General features: G+C 38.3%; 2 protein-coding genes and 1 pseudogene across 2 annotated transcripts in view; 1 reads left to right on the forward strand and 2 right to left on the reverse strand.

Annotated features, from left to right (window-relative positions):
• LOC109272106 (bile acid receptor-like) overlaps nt 1-8784 on the reverse strand; it is a 50152-nt gene extending 41368 nt beyond the window's left edge. The window contains exon 1 of the mRNA XM_019457934.2: nt 8675-8784. The gene's annotated coding sequence lies outside the window, so the exon portion shown is untranslated. The remainder of the gene's footprint in view (nt 1-8674) is intronic.
• On the reverse strand, nt 3786-5309 carry LOC109272108 (microtubule-associated proteins 1A/1B light chain 3B-like; annotated as a pseudogene).
• SIKE1 (suppressor of IKBKE 1) lies at nt 8679-16041 on the forward strand. Its single transcript, XM_019457935.2, has 5 exons — nt 8679-8918; nt 9155-9260; nt 10128-10270; nt 12137-12250; nt 14084-16041. The coding sequence occupies exons 1-5, from the start codon at nt 8760-8762 to the stop codon at nt 14183-14185; spliced, it is 624 nt and encodes a 207-aa protein (XP_019313480.1). The 5' UTR covers nt 8679-8759; the 3' UTR covers nt 14186-16041.
• Nucleotides 16042-25547: the final 9506 nt, after the last annotated feature.

Consider the following 25547-nt stretch of genomic DNA (forward strand, 5'->3'; position numbering starts at 1 on the left):
CAACCAATTTGACAATAAATTTCATATATTAAAATAAATAAATAAATAAATATTAAAAAAGAATAAAAAAATTAAAAAAAGAAAAAGAAAAAGAAATAAAAAAAAACAGTGGAGATGACTACATCAATCAGGAATCTAGATTATGGGCCTTTTGATTAGCACCATTTCTTTCAAAATTCAAGGAGGAAACAAAAACAGTCTAATATATTTTTCAGCTAGGGCTGAAAGCTGCAGAGTTTTCAAGAGTTCTCAGGGAACCTGCACGGCTTTTTGTCAAAGCTTATAAACAAACCTACGTTCCCCAGTTCTGGCTGTATGCATGATGTGAAAGGCAAAACTTTGATAAAATTGCCCATTTTATCTGGCATAGGCTAAGCATTTTCATTTTTCTCTGAGTTGATGCAAACCAAGGTGGTCAGACTTCATCATCTCAGGATTCCCATTTCCTTCAAAGTAGTTTTGAAGACAACTTGACTGTCTTCTTACCACTTTACAGCTTTGCCTCAACCAACACAGTCTTCCTTACAAAGGCATAACAGTTTCTTATAGAGTAGACTCTTAACATTCCTGAGTGAAAAAGCCTGAGACTTTTATGATACTGCAAATTTGAAAAGATGACTGCAGCATATAATTTTCCCCACAAAATGAATACAAAACCACATATGCAACAATAAAATGGTGCCAGTGCAGAGTTAAGTTGTTGCTTAAACCAACTCACTAGCTAAGCAGAGACCCTACACACTAGCTTGTAGTAGAAAAATCACTATACTTCATGGACTGTCACGATCTTTTGGGAATACTCAAAGGTCACGAATGCTAAATCTTCAAATTCCAAGACTCTTCTGTGATGTGGCTCTCCATACGATGGAAGGGGATCTGTCACTGTTGGTTATATGTTTCCATAATTTAGGGACACACTGATCAGTCAAGGATGAGGGTAAGGGTGATAAATCTTTTGAATCAGAACACAGTGCCTACCCATTTAGGTGGGCCCATGTTACAGAGTGAACTATTTACAATCTCATTCATGTTTTACGGAACATTCAGTAGGCTTTGGAGCCAACTTTGCCTCTTAACCCAGGTTGATACTCTATATTATACAGCGATTCATATCTCACCTAACTCAGTGTTTCTGCTGACAAATAACTCCATAACTTCATAACATATATTGCATTTAGAAATAATACCTCATTTGCTTTCTTATTAATCAACTGGCCTCTCTTTCCTTTCACTTTACAGTTCCAAAAAGGAGGGAGGGGATATTTTGGGAGTGTCCAGGCCTGAGAGGAAATAGAAAAAAAATATCTTGCCATTTCTGTCAGGGTGGACTGTGGAAAAAATCAGAAGATTGTGGGAAGACACAGACACATACAGGTCCTGACCTTTCTTCCGTGAAGTCCCAGGTTAAAGTCCAAAATAGAAGAATGTTTTGTCCTGCTTCCCATTTGAAATTCTATGCAGATGTAACGCATTCCATTCCATACCCATTATTATTTCTTCTAGTAAAATTTGAACTCATCGGGTCTGCTCTCTCATATAATACTAATTTAAATTAAATTAAAATTAATTAGTTAAAATTCCAGAACCTAACCTTCTAAATGCAAGTTTTCTTTTTTTTTTTTCAAGTTTTAATTTAAATTCCAGTTAGTTAACATACAGTGCAATATTACTTGCAGGTGTAGAATTTTGTGATTCATCACTTACATACAACACGCAGTGCTTATCACAAGTGCCCTCTTTAATACCTATCGCCCATTTAACCTGTCCACCCCCACCCCCGACTTAGGTAGATTTCTTTTAAACAAAGAGTTTGATAATCTGTATCTCGTTAGTTAAAGAGGAGGACTCCTTGCTGGCCCCACAACAACCATTGCTGATATAAAGAAGAGAAATGGTGGGGCACCTGGGTGGCTCAGTCGGTTAAGCATCTGACTTCGGCTCAGGTCATGATTTCACGGTCCGTGGGTTCAAGCCCCACATGGGGCTCTGTGCTGACAGCTCAGAACCTGGAGTCTGCTTCAGATTCTGTGTCTCCCTCTCTCTCTGCCCCTCCACTGCGCGCGCTCTCTCTCTCGCTCTCAAAATATTGAGAAAGAGAAATGGTGATCACAACATGGAAGACACCCAGATGTTCCCACTGGCCTCTAAGGAAATGAGAGCAGTAGCTGAGAAACTGGCTAGGAAACTTACCAGAGGAATTCACTGCAACATCAGGAGGTACCCAGGTGGTCCTATAACTAAGGATTCCAAATACTGCCTCAGCCAGGAACCTATTGAGAGGTATGGCCTTAAGGAGGTATTAGATGTATAAACCCCTCCCCACTGCTGCATATGGGTCAGGGAGGACTACTAGGTCCCGAGTCTAGAGAGGAAAGACCAAGCTTTCTGAGGGATGGAACCAGACCAACCACAGACCAATCACACCTCCAAAGGCTGGGGTTTGCAGGGGACACTCTTTGCCCAACACCTCCAAATACCCATACTCCATCATGGGTCAAAGAGGGAAAAGGGGGATGAAATCTGAAAAACAATCACACATAAGAATCTGATTTACCTAAAGAAACTGTTAAATTACTTAATTAGACTAAGTTTATCAGACTCAACTAAAAGCTAGGGTTGGGGTTTTTGCCCTATTTTACCTAATAAGGTGGACATGGGGGTTCACAAGAAATTGCAGATTACAGAAAATAAGCTACAGTTTGTGCACATATCTGTGTAATAAAAGTAAATTTGTGACCCTATTGCATATAGTTTTACAAATTGATCAGAATTGGTCAGCACACTTGTGAAAGATTTGGAGCACATTAGATGATAAACACTGGATTATACACAGAAGTGTTTTTTAAAAATGAACAATTAAAAGCATAGTCAGCCACCCTTTGGTCTGCACTGACTCCACCATTGTTAATAGGACTTTGGGGCTGCATTCACCTGCCTTCCCACTCTGCCAGGCAAGCAGATTCAGCAGAGTCTAATCCAACAAGAGGTAGTTTGGGTTTCATAACTAGGACCACCCATCTTGCTGTTCTCCCAACATTGTTATAATACCCCAAATGCCTGTTTCTTGGATTCCCTCGTTAATTTAAATAAGAATAGGCTTTTTGTTTACTTAAGAAATATACCCATCACAGTTTTTGTTTCTTTGTTTTTAATCTCCATACATGAAGGAGAAGAAGGGTGAATTTATGGAAAGGCATGGAATAGATTTCCTCAGAGCCTCCAAAGGGTATCAACCCTGCTGACACCTTGACTTCAGACTTCTGGCTTCCACACATGTGAGAGAATAAACTTATGTTGTTAAGCCACCCAGTGGTAATTTATTATGATAGCCCTACAAAACTGATACACACATATAGTTGTTTTGTTTTTTGTGGGTTTTTTTAAACGGAATCAGAAGAACATCGCCAGTGATCACCAATGATGTTCTTCTGATTCCGTTAACACACACACACACACACACACACACACACACACGCACACAAAACAACTATATGTGTGTATCAGTTTCGTAGGGCTATCATAATAAATTACCCCCGGGTGGCTTAATACAACATAAGTTTATTCTCTCAGATGTGTGGAAGCCAGAAGTCTGAAGTCAAGGTGTCAGCAGGGTTGATACCCTTTGGAGGCTCTGAGGAAATCTATTCCATGCCTTTTCCCTAACTTCCGGTGGCTGTAGGCAAACCTTGGCATTCCTTGGCTTGTAAACACACCATTCCAATTTCTACTTCCGTCACATGACCTTCTCCTCTTTTTGACTCTGTGTGTCTTCTTCTTTTCTGTCACTCTTTTTTTTTTTTTTTAAGATTTTATCTTTTAGGTAATCTCTACACCCAACACTCAAACCCACAACCCTGACATCAAGAGTCGTATGCTTTACTGACTAAGCCAGCCAGGTACCCCCTTTTCTGCCACTTCTAAGGTTGACTGTCATTGGATTTAGGGTTCATCCTAATCCAGGATGATCTCATTTTGAGATCCTTTTTTTAATTACAAATGCAAAGATCTCTTTCCAAGTAAGGTCATATTCACAGGCATAGGAAGTTAAGGCTTGGACATATCTTTTGGGGAGACATATCATTTGGGGAAAGATCTCTTTCCAAGGAAGGTCACAGTCACCGGTACAGGGAGTTAGGGCTTGGACAAATTATTAAGTAAAACAGCAAATCAGAATTACAGACTTCTTAGATGTTAAAGGTTATTTTCACAGACCATAGCAACAATCTCTGAAGTCAGGGTGTCTCTTAATTAGAATTAACATTTACAAGAAGTTTTATGATACAAAATGAGTATCTGCTTTTCTGACTTTCTAGAAGACTAAACATTTTTCCTTATCTTATTGAGATTTCTTTTACCATAATTATGAAGGTCTGTGGTTTTTCAAGACCAAGTCCTAGAAAGCCATTAGTTAGCAACAACATGAAAAAAAATAGGTATGAGAGCTCAAAACTTACCATATGGAGGACAAAGGAGCAAAATAAAATAGACCCAGTTTTCTAATCTTAGACCAACAATTTCATTCCAAATGTCTCCTAGAGGCATATACCATATACCAGAAACCATTTTCATGCTTCTCACTTTCATACACCTCATAAATTGGCATGGATCCACTCACCATGCTGTGTCCATTCACAGCCAGGAAGAAGACTTGATTGGCATTGAATTGTAAGAGACTGCTAATTATTTTGATGAGTTCACGCATTTTGATGTGATCAGGTGCAAAGAACTCAGTTTTATCCAGGATAGGAAACTGCTTCTCACCCTTTCTTGGTTCTATTATCACTGGGATTTGGGTAGGATACTGCTCTTGGGTAAATTTGGCATCTTTTATTCTTTGTTGCAAGGTGCAGAGCCACTTGAAGGTCTTCTCCAAGATCTTGGCATAGGAGATTGAGATAGGATGGCAGCAGCGGTGGCTCTGACTGTGGAGATAGTAACTCCTGAAAAAATTTATTAAATAGTTACTATGTCCCTTTTCTTCTGGTTCTTCCTCCTTCATACCCCCTCCTCTCTTTTAACTCTTCCTCCATTGGATCCTTCCCATATGAAGGCTATAAACATGCTCAACACTTGTTCATAGAAATAAAAGCAAAAATGGCAACAAAAACCCTGTATCCTGTTTTAACCACTACTAGAATCATAGTATTGGTCAACGGTTGGAGTTTACTGTTTGCATTTGGCTTTTTAAAAAAGTGCACAGAGGCACCTGGGTGGCTCAGTCGCTTAAGCATCCAAATCTCAATCTCAGGTCAGGTCCTGATCTGAGCCCTGTGTTTAAGCCCCATCTTGGGCTCCCCGTTGGGCATGAAGCCTACTTAAAAGAAAAAAAAGATATATAAATATACATATATATAATTAATAATTAATGTATGATAATTATACATAACATGTAACATATTATATAATAATATGGCTTAGTATATATAATAATTAAAATATATTATTGATTATTAATTATATGCACAGAAATTAAGGGTACTAGAGAGACTGTGGTTCACATTGGCTATCATAAGCTCCCTGTCTATTCAGGGAAAGAAAATTAGAGCATAACAAAATAATCTGATAGGTAGAGAGATTATGACATATTCAGAAATGAAAGAGCTGGATGAGGTCAAAGAGACAGTAGTGGGAGAAAAGTATGCAAGAACTAGACAGATTAAAATAAAGGTTGCAGTCAAATGACTAGATATGAAAGTTTAAAATCCTTTTTTTAAATGTTTATTTTTGAGAGAGAGAAAGAGAGAGCACAAGTGGACGAAGGGCAGAGAGTGAGGGCGACAGAGTATCCAAAGCAGGCTATGCACCAACAGCAGCGAGAAGCCCCATGTGGGGTTTGAACTCAGGAACTGTAAGGTCATGACCTAAGCCAATGTCAGATATTCAACCCACTGAACCACCCAGGTGCCCCTGAAAGTTTAAATTCCCAATGAGGAAAAATTGTTAGTGAATGATCAAGGGTGTGGTCATGGATGCCCAAATAAATTCAATGTCTCTTGAAATGAAAAGGCCAAGGAAGACATTATACAAATTGTCCACATAGACATGAATGTCACCCAAGATGAGAGCAAACCAATGAAGTAATCAAAAAGACTGTAAGCCAATTCCTTATTCCTACGAATAAAGGGGACTATCCAAGGTAGTCAGTAACTGACAACAATAAGGAGGGACAGAAGATTCATCAGCTGCATGATGTAAACTTCAAATAAAGTAGAGGTTGTAATTACACAACCAAGTACAAGTAATGGTTTGGCAGTGTCATTGGGGAATTACAATGACAGTCTAGTTTTCAGCCCTAACATGGGTGGGGCATAGAAGAATAATTGACACCATGGAAAGGGCAGCATGGCTTGTGGTGTCCTTAAGGGAGAGCTATTAGAGAAGAAGAAGACTTGAGGTAGGGAGAAGACCAGTTGGGAGACTGTTGCTGCATCCGGGTGAGAAAGGATGATGGCCCAACTACCCAGTAGCAGTGAGAATAAAAAGAAGGAAATATGTCCTAATGGTATAAAGGAGATAGATTGCTTTGATAACTAATTAAGTGTAAAGAATAAATAGGAAGGATAAAGGACAACTTCCAGGATGCTCTTTTGGGCAAATGGATATATGAATATGCTCTTTACTGAAATGGGGAAGAGCAGGTATATAAACATCAATAATGAGATCGGGTTTTGATCTTCTCCCTCTGCGAATACAAATATATTCTAGGTTCATGGAAAAGATTGGGGCTACAGAGATGAATTTGAGAACCATCATCCCTGAATAGAAGTCAAAGGTAAATAAGTGAAAGAGATCACTTAGGGAGGGTATTTTGTTTTGTTTTAATGAATGAATGAAACCTCTTTGTATCTGTGGCTCTACATTATTCTTTATTCTGTCGATCAGTGGTCCTGATTTGTTATTTTTGTTTAACTTGTTCCCCATCACCCTCTTGACAATCATTGAATGTCTCCATTGTGCCATGTGTTGAAATACAAAAGTAAAAAGCATAGCTCTTTCCCCGCTGCTTCTCTAACCTGTCACTACTTCTCTGAGGCACTTGCCTGTTTTACCAGCCTCCTTATGCTGTCATGAACTTCAATTATTCATGAGTATGAACTCTTTCTCCCATTAGAATATAAACTCCCTAAGGACAGAGACCTTGTGTCATTTTCTGAAGCATTCTCAGACACTAAACAGTGCCTGAACCAAAGCAGTCTCACCAAAAATATTTATTAAAGTAATGAATGAAAAAGAACAAAGATTGGCATACAAGCTTGATATGGTAAACTCTTATAAACCAATATAACAAATAGTATGGAAGTCAGTGCCATTCTGGTTAAATTTATTATTTGTTAATTGAATTAGAAAGGAAAAATAGGCAAGCAGAAAATAATAATGACTGCATCTCATACCCATGAAGATAGCTATCAAAAAAAAAAAAGAAAGAAAGAAAGAAAGAAAGAAAGAAAGCAAGCAAGCACCAAGTGTGGGCAAGAATGTGGGGAAACTGGAATCCTTATGCAATGTTGTTAAAAATGTAAAATGGTTACAGCCACTGTGAAAAACAGTATGATCTTTCCTCAGAAAATCTAAGGCAGAATTATTATTATATGACCCAGCAATTCCACTTCTAGTAAATACCTAAAAGAATTGAAAGCTGGGACTCAAAACAGATAAGCAAACATCCCTGTTCACAGTGGCCAAAAGGTGGAAGTGTCCCTCAGTGGATGAATGGATTCAGCCCTAAAAAGGAAGTAAATTCTGAAATGCATAGATAAACCCTGAGGACACGTTAGGTGAAATAAGCTAGTAACAAAACAACAGATATGATTTGTATAATTCCACTTACTGTACTTGAGGTATCTAAAGTAGTCAAATTCATACAGACAGAAAGTAGATTAGTGGTTACCAAGCACTGAGAGGACTGCGGAATAGGGAGTTAGTATTTAATGGACATATTGTTTCCATTTTGCAAGAGGAAGAGTTCTGGAAATGGATGGTGGTGATGGTTGCATAAGGAAGGCAATGCACTTAAACAGTACTAGAGTATACATTTAAAAAAGGTTCACTGGGTTAAGCGTCCAACTCTTTATACTGGCTCAGGTCACGATCTCACCGTTGGTGGGATGGAGTCCAGTATCCGGCACTGTGCTGACAGCGTGGAGCCCGCTTGGGATTCTCTCTCTCTCTCTCTCTCTCTCTCTCTCTCTCTCTCTGCACTGTGCTGACAGCGTGGAGCCCGCTTGGGATTCTCTCTCTCGCTCTCTCTCTCTCTCTCCCCCTCCCTCCCTCTCTCTGCTCCTCTCCGACTTGCTCTAGCTATCTCCCAAAATAAATAAACATGAAAATGCTTAATATGCTACATTTTATGTGTATTTTACCACAATTTTTAAGAATTAATTTTAAAAAGAAACCAAGCACCAATTAAAAAAAAAAAAAAAAAAAAGATGACTGAACAGCAATCCACATCAGTCAGAACCCACTGGGAAAAAAGACACGGACCAGAACCCAGCTTGACTACCTGGCCATCGGAGTCAGAAGCCAGAGGCGGGGCCAGGCGGGGCCAGGCCAGGCCTGGGGCTCCGCGCAAGGCGGGGCCGCACGGCGAGGCTGCTGGTTAAACTGGGTCACCGGCGGACTAGGCCGCCACTGCGCAGGCGCATATGGCGGCTGCCTAGGCGCCTTTTAAACATACCGGAAGTGACGTCTGTAACGCTGAGACAGGTTCAGGGAAGGTTCGTGTAGGTGAGCAGGGCGGGGGGCCGTGGTCCTGGGCCGCTATGAGCTGCACCATCGAGAAGATCCTGACAGACGCCAAGACGCTGCTGGAGCGGCTGCGGGAGCACGACGCGGCCGCAGAGTCGCTAGTGGATCAGTCCGCCGCGCTGCACCGGCGGGTGGCCGCTATGAGGGAGGCGGGGACGGCGCTTCCGGACCAGGTCGGGCAGAGGGTAGGGGGCCGTGCCCGCGGGTTCTGTGCACCGGGAGGGGTGGAGGGCATAGGACGGTGGGAACCCGGCTTTAAATTTATGCCTGCTCTCAGAGGGTGGCGGTGAGACCTTTCTGCGGGGTCGGGGCTGAGAATGCTGCCTGGAGCCCCGACCCCAACTTCTTCGGTTGCATCCGCGGCTGTTTTCCTGTTAACGGCGCGCTTAGTCTGTCTCTGTTTGTCCAGTATCAAGAAGATGCACCCGATATAAAGGACATGTCCAAATTCAAACCTCACATTCTGCTGTCCCAAGAGAACACACAGATTAGAGACTTGCAGCAGGAAAACAGAGGTTAGTCAGGTCTTTTTCTGTAGTTATTATTTTCTAATATCCAATAATGTTTCAAAAGTTCTTGCCAAACTAACTTCACATCTTATATATATCTCCGGATTAGTACTTTGAAAAAGCGTTATCCCTTGCTGGCCCGGTAACAATAAAGTTTACGTTACCCTTTTTAAGGTCATCTGACTGATTTTGTATTTATAGGCTGCTTACCAAAGTGGGTGCTTAGTAGAGTTGAATTATTGCATGGCTTATTTGTGTATCCCCATATGGATATTTGCATAAGAAAAGAGTTAATATCCTCAAGAGCTTAAATTTTTTGTTTATTAATTGACATAAACACTAAGATTGAAGAAGTTTTTTAAATGTTCTTGTGCAAGGTGGAAGAAATGAATTTTATCCTCAGGGTATATATTCTCAGGTTTAATGAGTAAATGATCAGTGATAGTATGAAGTTATTTGTATGTCAGTTTACAGAGAGCTTTCACATATATCATCACATTATATTCTCATATCTTCATTTTGAGGTAGATAAGCCAGTATTTAATATTACAATGCAGTTAATAGGCTCAGAGAGGTTAAATGATTTGCATAGGAGTAGTAGTAAGCTAGTAACTCACAGAATTGAACCGAAACCCATGTCTTCTGGTTCTACATCCCATGTTGTTTCAAACAGACTATGCTGCCTCTGCCTAGAAAGTTATTTTTCAGATAGACCTTAACTGTTGAGTTTTGTGGACTTAAACACTGAGTTATAACTTTGCATTCACAATATCTCATGGACTGTCATAAAATTCCAACTTTAAGAGCTTTGGCTTTGAGAGCTCTCTCTCAGACATCACTGCCAAGTGATTTTATTTATTTATTTTCTTATAGAGCTATGGGTTTCCTTGGAGGAACACCAGGATGCTTTGGAACTCATCATGAGCAAGTACCGGAAACAGATGTTACAATTAATGGTTGCTAAAAAGGCCGTGGATGCTGAACCAGTCCTGAAAGCTCACCAGTCTCACTCTGCAGTAAGAAATTTTGATGAATAAGTTCTAAATGAACAGGATTGAAATCTTGAATTGTTTTAAATTGTTTGCTTGTTTTTGAAGAAAAGTAAGCTTGTTTTCCTTTCATGTTTGTCATATTTGCTTTGATTTCCCTATACCTTTGTAAGGATATGAATAGAAAGAAGGGGGTAAGGGACTGTTCAGGTGCTTTTCTCTGAGTGGGATTAAGGTTCTTCCCTTCTTCACCAAGATCTCTTTTCAAGATTAATGGATGCTTAGTTCCTTGACCAAACATAATGCCAGGTAGTGGTGAAGGTGCTCAGTAAATATTTGGTTGCTTATTAAATTTTTTAAAATGTTTTATTTATTTTTTGAGAGACAGAGACACAGAGGGAGCAGGGGAGGGGCAGAGAGAGAGAGACAGACAGACAGAATCCAAAGCAGGCTCCAGGCTCCAAGCTGTCAGCACAGAGCCCAATGCGGGGCTCGAACTCACAAATCACGAGATCATGACCTGAGCCGAAGTTGGACGCTCAACCCACTGAGCCACCCCGGCGCCCCAATATTTGGTTGGTTATTATTGTACTTTCACTAAACTATAAGCTCCTTGATTGTAAGGAGCATGAATTCTTCTTTTATCCCTAACATAGTACCTGGCACATAGCAGGCAGTCAGTAAACCTTTATTAAACTGAACTACATAGCATCATACTATATTGTTAGAAGTATGGTTTTAGGGGCGCCTGGGTGGCTCAGTCGGTTAAGCGTCCGACTTCAGCTCAGGTCACGATCTCGCGTCCGTGAGTTCGAGCCCCGCGTCGGGCTCTGGGCTGATGGCTCAGAGCCTGGAGCGTGCTTCCGATTCTGTGTCTCCCTCTCTCTGACCCTCCCCCGTTCATGCTCTGTCTCTCGCTGTCTCAAAAATAAATAAACATTTAAAAAAAAAAAAAAAAAAGAAGTATGGTTTTAAAAAAATACATGGCGTAGTTTCTATACTTTGGTTGCTTATGATTTAATTTGGGAGACCTAGTAATTGTGCTTATGTTTGTAGAGTGCTTCATAGTTGTCATTGTACATTCACATGTACTATATCATTTAAAACGGGATTAAAAGATGGGCACCTATTTGCTCCAGGGAATTTATGAAAGATAAGTTGCATCTTAGATTCCTTTGAAAGCATTTTACTGACTTAACAAAAGTCTTAGGGAGCAGGAATATTTTAAATATGTGAATAGCTCTCATCTAGAAGAGAAAAATAAATGATTTTCTGTTATCTGGAGGAAAAAACTTGAACCTTAAAAGAGACAGTTTAGTTTGGGGCGCCTTGGGTGGCTCAGTTGGTTTAGCATTGGACTTCAGCTCAAGTCATGATGTCACGGTTCATGGGTTCAAGCCCTGCGTCAGGCTCTGTGCTGACAGCGCAGAGCCCACTTTGGACCTTGTCCTCCTCTCTCTCTTCACCTCACTCACTCTCTCTCAAAAATAAACATTTAAAAAAAGAAAAAAAAAAAAAACAGTTTAACTCACATGAAAAAGTTGCGAAGAGATATGTCCAATGATAGAATAAGGTACCTTGGAATGCGGTGAGCTTCCTGCCAATAAATATACTCAAATTTAAGTTAAACAGCCACTTAGAGATGTTGTTCAATGGCCAGTGGTTGGTTAGACTAGAATCAATCTTTTGAAAACAAATTATTTATTTGTGAATACCACAAGATAACTTGATTATGTCTTTGCCTCTTCAGACTCAGATTGTGATGAAACTCCTGTGTAACTTCTATAGCATAGATTAAAGGAATTTTTTAACTCATAATGCATATGTTCTCGTGAACATCTGTAGAAAAGATAACTTTTCACCTTTGTCTTTTCTTAATCTTAATCTTTACAGGAAATTGAGAGCCAGATTGACAGAATCTGTGAAATGGGAGAAGTGATGAGGAAAGCAGTTCAGGTGGATGATGACCAATTTTGTAAGATTCAGGAAAAACTAGCCCAATTAGAGGTAAGATTGTTGCTATTATAGGGTCACAATATTCAGGGAGTTTTCTTAGAGTCCAGAAGGTATGCCATTGCTGTCCTAGGCAGTATATTGATGTTTTCTGTGTGTTCATGATTTAAAATTAAAACTCCTGTTCTACATCCTTTCCAAGAAAGTAAATACAATCAGCAGCAAACAATGAAAATGCCAACTATGTATTGGCTAGAAATTGAGATATTATCATATTGAGAGGGTAGAGAGAGTAGAAGAGACAGATTACATGTGAGCTAAAATCCCTCCTCTGCTATAAAAGGAAGTCAGATAATGTCTTAAATTGATCATCAAGAAATAGCAGTACAGGGGCACCTGGGTGGCTCAGTTGGTTAAGCATCCAACTTCGGCTCAGGTCATGACCTCACGGTTCATGAGTTCGAGCCCCACATTGGGCTCTGTGCTCACAGCTCAGAGCCTGGAGCCTGCTTCAGATTCTGTGTCTCCCTCTCTGCCCCTCTCCCACTCACACTCTCTCTTTCAAAAATAAACATTAAAAATATATATATAGCAGTACAGGCATAATAATTACTATTAATTATTCATTTATTAACTATGGAAGTAAGTACCAAAAGAAATAGATAAAAGTTTTAAAAGTAGTTGCCCTTGGGGAACAAAGCCAAGGGCATGCTATTTATTTTATAAGCCTTACAGTTTTGATTTTTTAAAGGCTCTTTTCATGTAATATTTTTATTATAATAGCAATAATTTACCAAGGGAAAAAAAAAGACCTGGAGGTATTAGAATCCCATAAAATTATTAAGAAAACACATAACAATCATTTGAATGTTGCTTATTACAAGATGCTGTCATGGCCCCTTTGAGAAATATCAGAGAGAAAGAGAGGATCCCTGCACAGAGTCTACTGAAAGGAATAAGACTAGTACTTATATGATATGAAATGGTTTGTACATGCTAGGAGAGATGCACAGTACTAAGGGAAGCACTTTATATGTTAGACGATTTAATGACCATGGACGCAGACTCTTGATGAAGCCTAAAAATGCTATGGTTTCCTAGAATTTCCTACAGAGAGAATGAGGATACAGAGTGCAAGCTGCCCTAGCTGGAAATCAAAGGGAGAGACAAGGTCCCAAGTAGGAATTAGGAGTTAGTTAAAACAGTAGAACAACCTTGTCTGTAGTATCCCTGATGTACCTGAAATATGGAAATAGCCCTAAGGAAATGTGGAACAAATTTTACTCAGTATTTTAAGTGGAAAGGACACCAACATCAGATTGAAACCCTAGCAGTATCACATCCACGTTGTCTGCGTTTGGACAAGTTTTTGGACTTTGGTGAGCCACAGTGTCCTCGTCTTCTAGAGAACATGGATGTAGGGAATGGTACCTGCCCTACATGTTGTGAGATGATATATGTAGGACACCAACTGGTACCTGGCTGTGGACCCATGTGTAGTTTCTTCTCCTTTTCTTCCTTCCTCCAAAACTGTAGCACATTCAGAAGAAAAGACTGAGCACAGTAAAAATATTATTAGGAATTTAAAAGGTAGAAGAAATAGTAGTAAAACTAGCGGGAACCACAAAAAGTACAACAAGCACTGAATACCTCAGGTGGAGAGAGACTTTGGTTTTTTTTCCTTGTAATCCTAACATGTGGTTTATATAAATTACTCAGTAAATGTATATTAAGTGATTAATAATTAGTATTTTAGGAAATTCTCAGTTATTTTGTTTCTTTCAAATGTTTAAAATTAATATGCTTTCTGTTCCTGGCCCAAAACAATGTATTCTGATACAGTTTGACAATCAAAATACTGAAATAAACATACGTTTTTTTTTCCAGCTTGAAAATAAGGAACTTCGAGAATTATTGTCCATCAGCAGTGAATCTCTTCAGGTCAGGAAGGAAAACTCAATGGACACTGCTTCCCAAGCCATCAAATAACTCCACTTCTGAATGACAGCTGGAGATTGTCAAGGAAGGAAGGAAGTTATTATCTTTCTATTTGAGTATTGTCCATGTAATGTCTTGCCTCAGACTTGATTTAGTGTTGATTAAAGGTACCAGGTGGCAGTTCAGAAATTCGAAATCAGATTGGCTGTCCACAAAACAGTTTTTGGGTGTGTTCGTGAAAATACACACTGAGTTTCACCATTCCTTTCTCTGAGAGACTACTTTTAATTTTCAGTTCTGGGACCTTGATTTATATAAACTGTGTTACCAGTTCCTTTTTGTTTGTTCATATCTCTGAAACTTAGAGCCTTTTATTATAAGCCAGCAATTTTATTTTATATAGGACTGTAAATTACAATTCTAAAAAATTTTTAAAAGAGATTAGCTTTTTAAATCTACTTGGCACACACCTAGTTTTTTTTCCCGTTGAGAAAAGTAATACAATTCCATAGAACTAGATTAGTAGATTCTCTGATTTGTAACGTCATTCACCTCCTATGAAGTTTTAAGTCTCTCTGGTGCTAAGAGTTGGCACTTTTTGACCTGGTGTCTTTACTCTTAATTTGAGAGAACCTACTGCTAGTTCCCAAGAAACATACTTGAAAATAAGTCCACCTTTTTTCTGGTGATAGTAAAGTCATTGTATTGTTCAAAGAATCCTGAGAAATTTGTCCCGTGTATGTGCATATACACATGTACTCTTAGTTAAATCCTAAAGGTAGCTTTTATTTATTTGATATTAATAGTCAATTTTTCAATATTGTCCTCATAGGAAATCTTCAACTTGGGTGATTCACCCAGTTGAAGAGCATACAATGGGTTTATTCACATCATGGTTTTTAATGTACAACATTCTGTTTACTATACATAGAACTTCTTTTTATAGTTGAGTACCATCACTCACTTGGATGTCTTTCATTATTAGTACTGGCAGTTGGCTTTCTTTTTAGATCCACTTTTCACAAGGAAGCAAAGGTTTATCACCTAATGAGAGTTATTACATTCATCGTGTTGTGCAGACAACAAAGCAGTGTTGAGATTCAAATGCTGAGTGGTCAACTAGGCTCACTCATCAACTCATTCTCCCATCTCAATTTAGTCACATGTGAAATTTACAAATTACTTCATGTTATACTGTCAGATTAGGTTTGCCTAAAAATAATTGAAATAACAAATCCTAAACCTGTCCATATTTTCCAGGAGTACTAAGCACCATACTGCATAGGAGAGACCCAGTATTAAAAAGAGTTTTTTGTTTGTGCTTTGTGTGATGTAAACTTTCATACTGCCATAAAGAATTAATTCCAATTAAAACAGTAAAACTTCACTAAGATATCCTAAAAGCATCTGATCCCAGTAATACTGAAATGACTTTGCCTATAGTGGTGGTCTTTAATAATCAGGTATTTTAGAATTTGTCAAATTTCTATTCAAAGTCCTATACAGAATTTGAAAAATACTACCACCCCCAGTGTGGGCATTTTTATCTTGTTTTCCAAGAGTAAGTAAACCTTTAGTCCAGCCATTTGGCTTGAAGTATATACCCTAAGTGACACTGTGTGTCCCACAGTTCCACTCAGGAGGCAGTGGACTATACAGGGCCATCAAATGGCCCATTAAAATATGACATGGTGTCTCTTTATCTGCCTTATGTTCCTTTAAAGGTGTTTATAGAGTACTTTACATCTTAGATATCAGGATAAATGTCTATGTTAACTTTTCACCCCAGCAAATCAAAAGCTTGAAGTCTGAGTCTAAAGAGCTCTCAGCACCCTACATAATGTAATTCTGGCTAGTGTTAATATAAATGTTTCTAATAAAAACTTCATTTTGAGAATAACAGTTAATTTTATTCCGCAGTGAGTCTAATTATCAGGAAATACAAAGGTCTATTTTTCACATAATAGCAACATGTCAAGTAGACAGGGCTTTTCATAAATATTTTATAATTAGCATAATGTAGTCAGATGTATAAGTCTACAAATAGTTGTATCTAAAATGGTTTTAGAAGGGTACTTCCATGGCTCAGTCGGTTGAGCATGATTCCAGCTCAGGTCATGATCCCAGGTTTGTTGGATCGAGCCCCACATCGGGCTCCATGCTGAGCTTGACCCTGCCTGAGATTGTCTCTTCTCTCTCCCTCTGCCCTCTCTACCCGGCTCATGTGCTGGCTCTCTCTCTCTCTCTCAACTAACTAAACAAACAAATAAATGAATAAATAAAATAGTTTTAGAGATTTCCTCATGATTTAGAAATCCAAAATTATATGATTACAAATCAAATTACAAAAACTGAGTTTAGAAGTACCTTGAAAAATGCTTAAATATTACTGATCTTACCTTAATACCTTTTACCTTGACTTATATTGATAATTTTCACATAATTTGATTCAAACATTGAAGGTCCATTCTGTGTTCCCCAAAATTGTTTGCTGACTACTGAAATAGAAACTTAGGAATGGGATCCAGGAATTTGTATTTTATAATCATCCCAGATAACTTCTAAGGATACTAGTTTGAGAATGTCTAATCTGCTATGTACCAGGCACTTCATTTGGAGTTACGAATAGAAAAAAGGTGAGGGAAAGGCGTTGACACTGTTTTTGAAGAAAAATTTGGTAGAGGAGACAAGTATACATATAATTACAGGGCAGTGATAAATCCAATATGAGAATGTATAGGATACAGAGAAGGCTCTATAAGGAGGAGAAAGCTTGGTGCTTTCTAGTTATTCTATAATCTCCATTTCAACTATACCTCATTTTACATACACTCAGGCACAAGGAGGTTATGCTATCTGTCTAAACTGGAACCAAGATTCCAACCTAGATAGACCCTTAAACATACTCTTAACCACTGAGTTAGGATGCCTTTAAATGCCAAATACGGGTCAGAGTTCAAGTGGTTCTTGATTGGCAAAATCTATTTTTACTAATAGTGCAAAAGAAACACCACAGCCCATATATTAGAAAATATGAATTCAATAAATGGAGTCTTAACTCATGAGACGTAATTGTCCTCTCTTTTCTAGAGTGGTGCAGCTGAGACCATGTGTGCATACGATTAAACAATGTTTAATCGGTGGTCTTACCTACATACAAAGAGTGCAGTGCTGTCTTTCAAATCCGCCTCCTGGGCATGCCATTTTTCATCCTTCATGCTCTTTTCTTGTGGTTGCAAGGTCGGTGCTGTGCCAGATTCCATGTCCATACTGAAGGCAGGAAGATAAAGGGAAATGGCCTGTGCCAGCTGTGTATCCTCTTTTACGAAGGAAAGCAAAGCTTTCCCTGAAATTCCAGACAGATTTCCCCTTGTCTTAATTTGCCTGCCTCTTTAAATGGTAACTTCTATCTTCAAAGGAGGCTGTGTACATAGCTGCCTCAAATAAAGTCGGTATTCCATTAGCAAGGAGGAAAGAGTATTGAGAAAGCAACTAACAAGGTCTGACAAGTCCTTTTACTCTGAATCATTCTTAATAAGTGAAAGTTGAAGGTGTTGGTGTTGAGTGGCCAAGAGTGGCTGTGGCAGACAACTGTCATTTCTTTCCTGGCTGCCCAATATCATTCCTATCCTGTTAGGGAGTCCCTCACCTAATGAGGCAGAGGCCTTCCTCCCTCCTAAGAAATTTGTCAGATGTTTTCCCAGCCTCTTTTGCAGCTAAGGAAGATATACCTGCTTTAAACTTTAAAGTTAGGCATACAAAGAAGCAGGGAACTATGCAGAATTCCTTTTGAGTAAAGGCCTACAACGCTGGCTACTATGTCCAGTTCCACAGAGGAACAGCCCAAGCGGCTTTAGTGACAACATTTCAGTATCCAGTGTCAGTAAAGTCAATGGTGCGGCTGCAGTGTCTCTGCCACACAGTGAGATCTTCAATGAAGCAATTATCTGAAGTGATTTAGAGGCTCTGTAGCCTCTCATTTTGGTTTTCTGCCTGTCTTAGAGATCCTGAGGATTGCCTTTTAATAAAATCACTTTTTGTTAAAATGAACCTGACTTGCCTCTAATTAAGAACGCTGATCAAATAAGCATAGTCTAAAAAACAACTGTGCAAATACAAATTTTGCCAATACTTTATACATAATTTTGCACTTACGTTTTAATATTTGACACTTAGAAAAGGATATGTAACATGCAAATAAGCTATCAAACATAATCATTCATCACCTAACTTAAGAATTAGAACATTACCCATACTTTGCATTTATCTAAGCTCCTTTCCTATTCTCCCCATCTCCCTACTCCCTCTTTTTGATAGTTCTACCACATGCAAAAAGACCTAAAATACGTATGCATCCCTAAAGTGACATTTTTTAGTTTTGTTCCATTTTGATTTCTATAAAAATGGTACCATATTTTACATAGTCTATAGGGATTTGATATTTTCAACTGAACATGTTTCTAAAAATAGTTTTGTACATAGCTGTCATTTATTTCCACTGATGTTCACTATTTCATTGTGTGATCATATAATGTATTAAGAGATACATATATAATACTACAATTTATGCATTTTGTAAATCCTTGCTAATATCTGACTTCCTGAATTTTAATTCTCCATCCATCTTTATATTAGATACACTTCACAATAAGCAGTTATATTGCACATTTTTCAGTATTTCACTTGCAGGTGTCTCAGCAACTTTTAGAGGGAATTAAGGACTATTATCTGCTAATATAATGGAAAGCAGATGATGCTTTTTCTTTTGTCACCCACAAAGAATGCTAAAGAGGAGGCAGAACCTTCAGAGCTGAATGAACTGCAATTTACTCAACATTTTATCTAGCCTAAAAATACAAGAGGAATTGATGGAAGTGGATTTCTATATGTTATTGATCCTAAGCTTGATTTTTATTTCATATGTTAACATCCCTGTAATTGGGATATGTCTTACACATGTAGGGGTTTGTGGTGTAGTTGACTGTAAGCATAAGCATAATTGGCTATGTTCCTGGTGGCATGACTGGACAAAGGTAAGCTCTTGCTATTTTTGTCAAGAAACTATTTTAAGCACTATTTGAGAAGGGAGTAGGGGTTTAGCTGTTTTCTGTGAACTTTCCATTCATGTGAACCTTCTGGTAAGATCAAGAGAGTGCCAGCATAAGAACTTGGGAGTATGGCTATATTCGTTCTTTACTGCTATATAACAGATGACCACAAATTTCCCACCTTAAAACAATGCCCATTTCTTCTCTTACAGTTCTGTAGGTCAGCAGTCCATGCAGGGTTTAACTAGGTTCCCATCTAATGATGTCACAAGGCTGAAATCAAGGTGTCAGCATAGGCTAGGCATCTCATCTGAGGCTCTGGGCCCCCTCCCAAGCTCACATGGTTGTTGGCAAAATTCATTTCTATACAGGTGTAAAACTCCCAGGACTTCAAGGCCAAAAGGAGATCACTCTCCAACCTTCCTTGTCTCCCATCTCTAGACTCTCTTTTAAGAGCTTACATTAGGCCCAACCAGAATAATCCCCCTCTTGATTAACCCAACTGATTGGAGATCTTAATTACACCTGCAGTAATCTCTTTGCCATAAAGGAGATATGAGGTATCCTCTAATATCCACAGGTCTAGCCCATGCTCAAGGGCAGGGGACTATACACAGCATGTACACCACCAGGTGGCGGGATTCTTGGTAGCCATCTCACAGTTCTGCCTGCCACACAGCTTTTGCTAGCTTGAAATAAAATTCTGGACACCACAATGAAGCACTCTTAGGAAATCCTGTGTTACCAGTATTTTTGGTGGCCTAAGAATAATCCTGTGTGGAAAAACCTGCACATCTATGAGCCAAAAAGAGATTCAGTAAGATTCATCAATGTATGCTGTAATCAGTGAACTAAAGTGGTTTTTTTTTTTTAACGTTTATTTATTTTTGAGAGACCACACATGAGTGGAGGAGGGGCAAAGAGAGAGGAGGACAAAGATCCAAAGTGAGCTCTGTGCTAACAGCTCAACTGACTGAGCCACCCAGGTGCCCCTAGTGAACTAAAGTTTAAACAGAAAAAGGTATTTGCTTAGCTTCTATTAGTTTCCTAGAGTTACCATAACAAGTTACTACAAACTGGATAGCTTAAAACAACAGAAATGTATTCTGTCACAGTTCTGATGGCTAGAAGTCTGAAATTAAGGTGTTGACAAGGTTGGTTCTTTCTGGAGGCTCTAAGGGAGAGTATGTTCCATGCCCCTTTTTTCTAGCTCCTGCAACTCTTGGCATTCCTTGACTTCTAGATACAGCACTGCAATTTCTACCTCAATCTTCACATGATTTTCTCCCTGTATGTCTGTGTCTGTATCCAAATATCCCTCTTCTAAGAACAGTAGTCATTTGATTAGTTGTTGCTATAATTCAGTATGACTTCATTGTAACTTGATTACATCTGCAGAGACCCTATTTCCAAACAAGGCCATGTTCTGAGATTCTGAGTAGATATAATTTTGAAAGGACAATTCAATCAAGTCCCAAAGTATCTCCCCCAAAACATTTAGTAATTATAATGGAAAAATAACAATTTTACTATGAATAATCCTGGCAGACACCACTTTAACCAACTGATTAAGGTAAACATCACTAATAATAAATTTCAACATCTTATGCCCCCTGGTATAATGCAATGAGAAAGGTACATCACCTCCATAACATTCTTTCAAATAATGCATCACCTCACTCTAACCCAGGGAAGCATCAGACAAAAACAAGTTGAGGGATGTTTACAAAATAACTGATCAATGTTCCAAAGTGTCCAGGTCACGAAAGGCAAGGAACTGTCACAGAATGGAGGAGAGTAAGGAGACAACAACTAAATGCAGGGTGTGATCCTGGATTTGATTGTGGAAGAGAAAATGGATATCAGGGAAAGAACTCATGAAACCTGAATTAATTTTGTAGTTTAGTTAATATTGTGTCAAGGTTAATTTCCTCGTTTCGAAAATTGTCCTATGGCTAAGTAAGCTTAACATAATGGAAAAGTGGGTGAAGTGTTTATGGGAACTTTCTATATAGTTTTTGTAATTCTTTTGTAAGTCTAAAACTATCTCAAAACAAATATGTATTCCCTGGATTACTAATGAGGCTGAGCATAATATCAAATGATTATTTGCCTAACAGTTTTCTTTTTTTTAATTTTAGAGAAAGAGAGAGAGACAGAGCTCGCACACGCCGGTAGGGGTGAGGGAGAGAGAGAACCTTAAGCAGGCTCCATATTCAATGCAGAGCTCAATGCAGGTCTCAATCCTGTGACCTTGGGATCATGACCAGAGCAGAAATCTAGAGTCAGACACTCAACCAACTGAGCCACGCAGGCACCCCGTACCTATACAGTTGTTCGTTTGTTTTAACATTTATTCATTTTTGAAAGACAGAGAGAGGCAGAGCATGAGTGAGGAAGGGGCAGAGAGAGGGAGACACAGAATCTGAAACAGGCTCCAGGCTCCGAGCTGTCAGCACAGAGCCCAACGCGGGGCTCAGACTCATAAACTGCAAGATCATGACCTGAGCCGAAGTCAGACGCTCAACCAACTGAGCCACCCAGGTGCCCTTAACGTTTTTTTTTAATGTAGACATTCAAGTCATTCCCCCATTTCTTTTCTTTCACTTTTTCCTATTTATAGGTATTAATTTAGTATATATTTATGATACTAATACATTATCAGCTTTACATGTTGCAAACATATATATTCTAGTTTCTTGATTTTTTAAAGTTTTTAATGCTGTCTCTTGATGAATGGAATTTTTAAAATACAGTAAAATTTATTACTACAAAGAAAGATTCAGAAGAGTTAGGTTTTGTGAAGAAGTTTTAGGAAGACCACCAATTTACTTTGCTTTTTTTTTTTTACTTTATATACACACAAGAGTGACACATGATGAAAATGTTTTTAAAGTTTTATCTAATTAGACCTAAACCAGGTCTAAATAACTTTAAAGGAACTCCATTAACAAATATAAAAATTGTAACCAATGACAGTATTATGTCAGAGTGAAAATGGCAACATATTTTCTTCTTGCTGATGCACAAATAATGATGTATGGTACAATCAATAATGTCTTAGAATTAGTGAAATGGATAATTCATCCATTCGATGAATATTATTAAGTACTTACTGTTATGTCAGTCCCTGTCCTAGATTTAGGGGATGTAGTGATGAACCAGAGAACTGAAACTTGGACTATTGTTTAGAAAGAAGGGGAATAAACAACTAAATTCATAAATGTGTTAATTTTGGACAGCAATACATATTATGAAGACAATAAAACAAGCTAATACTATGGAGAGCGATGCTGATAGTGGGTACTTTTACTTTAGAGAAGATCTTTGTGAGGCAGTAACATTTAAGCTAACAAGTTACTGATGAGAAAGTGTCACAAAGTGATAATTTGGGGGAACAGCATTCCAGACAGCGGCAACAGTAAATGCAAGTCCTGAGTAGAAACAAATCTGCAATGTGGGAAAAACCAAAATAGCAATGGAATTGAATCACAGTGAACCAGAGGTTAGAGATTTAGTGGGAACTAGGTCAGTTAGGGCCTTGTAGGCCATGGTAAAAGAATTTGGGTTTTATTCTGAGTACAATTGGTTTCATTAGGATCTAAATTAAGTTTAATTAACAATATTCTTTTGCTCCACCCTTCCCTCTGGCTGATTCCCAGAGCTAAAGTGTTATGGTGACTACTTTTAATGCAGCAGCTTAGCATATAATTCTTCTCTTACGTGCAGTGTTGACACTTTAAAGGGAAGCATAGGGGCACCTGGTGGGTCAGTCAGTTGAGCGACTGAGCTAGGCTTAGGTCATGATCTCACGGTTTGTGAGTTTGAACCCTGCATTGAGCTCTCTACTGTCAGGGCAGAGCCCACTAGGGATCCTCTGTCTGCCATCCCCCGCCCATTCCCTCTCTCTCTCTTTCCCTCTCTCTTTCAAAAATTGAAAAAAAAAAAAAAAAAAGGGAAGCATTATACAAAGTTTTTGCATTATTCTTATTTAAATTCTAATATTTTATTACATGTTGTTATCCTTATATCATTCTTATTTACATAATGCATTTTAACTGTTAGAGGCTTGTTAATGAATAAAAAGTTTTGGAATGCAGGGTTCTAGGATTAAATCTTATTTACATTCTTGTGGAAATAATGATTCCTTATGAAAGTTTCTGCTCTAAATTGTGTTTTTCTGTTCTGAAATCTTGAATGTGGATACCTTTACCATCCACTATTAGCAAAATTTTATAAAAGTCCCCGGGGGTGCCTGGGTGGCTCAGTCGGTTGAGCGTCCGACTTTGGCTCAGGTCATGATCTCCCAGTCTGTGGGTTCAAGCCCTGTGTCAGGCTCTGAGCTGACAGCTCAGAGCCTGGAGCCTGCTTCTGATTCTGTGCCTCACTCTCTCTCTGCCCCTCTCCCACTCATGCTCTGTCTCTCTCTGTCTCAGAAATAAACATTAAAAAAAAATTTTTTTTTTAAAGTTCCCTTTAGGGGCGCCTGGGTGGCTCAGTCAGTTGAACATCTGACTTCAGCTCAGGTCGTGATCTTGCGGTCCATGAGTTCGAGCCCCACGTCGGGCTCTGTGCTGACGGCGCAGAGCCTGGAGCCTGTTTCAGATTCTGTGTCTCCCTCTCTCTCTCTGACCCTCCCCCATTCATGCTCTGTCTCTGTCTGTCTCAAAAATAAATAAACATTAAAAAAAATTTCAAAAAAGTAAAAAAATTTAAAAATAAATAAATAAATAAATAAATAAATAAATAAAAGTTCCCTTTACCTCCCCTAAATAGGAAAGACATGTCAGAATGAAAACAGCCCTTAGAATCTTGAATAAATTTAGCCTTATTTTTTAAAAAAATCTCTACATTGACCTAATATTTCTCATTTCACAGAGAACTGACAAAAATCTCATCCTATACAGTTGCCATCACTGCTCAAGAAAAACTTACAAATGTGTAAAGGATGCTTTTGTCAAATAGATTCGAGAGATATGTGCTTATTGATAATTATAGAGAGAAAAAAACACAATCATAATCAATTTCACTATCTAAGTTTCTCAGGGAAGAAAAACTGGGATGATAAATACCAAAAAATAATGTATGCATTTTTTTTGTTTCAGTTTATTCCTTAATAGAATAAATATCTCCTCAAAATCCATAACTACCCCATTGCATAGGAGATGGCTTCCCAAGTGACTTCACAAGTTTCTGCTTTAACTTTGGTTTTAAAAAATAAACATAACATGATAACTACATTTCAGTTTTTTAATTTCACTTCAAAAGTAATCTGAAAAAAATTATTGCCCTAAAATGTAGCGATCTTCTAAAAATGAAACCTACCTCTAGTTATGGGTAATACTTGTAAAAAGAATAAATCACATAAGCTAGTGATTTAAATCAAATGTTTCCATCTTTTACTTTCTTTAATGCCTTGGATGCTAAAATGTATGCTTCTGGGTGTATGCATATTTGCATTTTGTGTTTAATGTAAATTGATACTAATTATGGATCATGGAGGAATTTAAAGGCAATTGAGACATAATCAGAATGATGAGGATGAATGGTTGTATGATTTAGGAAGGCATTTAGAAACTATGTGTAATAGTAGAAATCAAGACTTATTCTTTCTTATTAATAGGGATTGTATATATAGAATTTAATGAGACTATTATTTTTTACATTTCCCATTACTGTGATATTTGAGAATGCGTGCTCTTAGACCTAATTCTACTTTTAGCCCAGCTTCACATGACCTTGTTTCTAGTGCAAGAGCCCGGGGCAGTTTCTCTGTAACATTAGATTAGAATATCCAGACTAGATCTATTGCTGAGAAGGAGAGATCTCAATTTAAGAACTGGACAAAGGAAACAAAACAGCTGGTTTGACAGATGAAATGTTTTGTACTTCCCCAACAGAACACTCTAATTTCTAACAACATCCTACACTATTGTTCAGTGCTACTCATTCAACAAGCTTTTGAGAGTTGTCTATGCCAAGTACTGTCAGAAACTAGGGATGCAAAGATGAATGTCATTGGTCCTGTCGTAAAGTATCACTAGGTGGTATAAACCAATAATTACAATAGAGTGAGCTATGAAAACATTGAAAGCAAATATGAAGCAAATATCTTACCTTGGAAGCATGGGAAGGCATCAAAGAGAACAAAGGCAGCTTGGAGGTGGAATGGAATTGGACTAATAGCAACAGAGTTCAGAGAGAAATGTTTTAACATCATAACTAGAATACTGCCTCCTCTTAGAATTCAAAATAATTTGCTCAGAATTGGAGGCTATTTACTCTTAACTCTGTGCATCTTTCCTTCACTGCACTTATGTCTCTGTGTACGTTTAAATTTGTTTTTGTGATTACTTAATGGTGCT

The sequence above is a fragment of the Panthera pardus genome, unplaced genomic scaffold (genome assembly GCF_024362965.1).
Source record: "Panthera pardus isolate Hobbes unplaced genomic scaffold, ASM2436296v1 HiC_scaffold_11, whole genome shotgun sequence".
NCBI lineage: Eukaryota > Metazoa > Chordata > Mammalia > Carnivora > Felidae > Panthera > Panthera pardus.

Coding starts and splice junctions, on each gene's coding strand:
- SIKE1 (XM_019457935.2), top strand. CDS start 8,760: ATGAGCTGCACCATCGAGAAGATCCTGACAGACGCCAAGACGCTGCTG. Junction 10,271..12,136: donor CTCACCAGTCTCACTCTGCA/GTAAGAAATTTT, acceptor TAATCTTTACAG/GAAATTGAGAGCCAGATTGA. Junction 12,251..14,083: donor AAAAACTAGCCCAATTAGAG/GTAAGATTGTTG, acceptor TTTTTTTTCCAG/CTTGAAAATAAGGAACTTCG.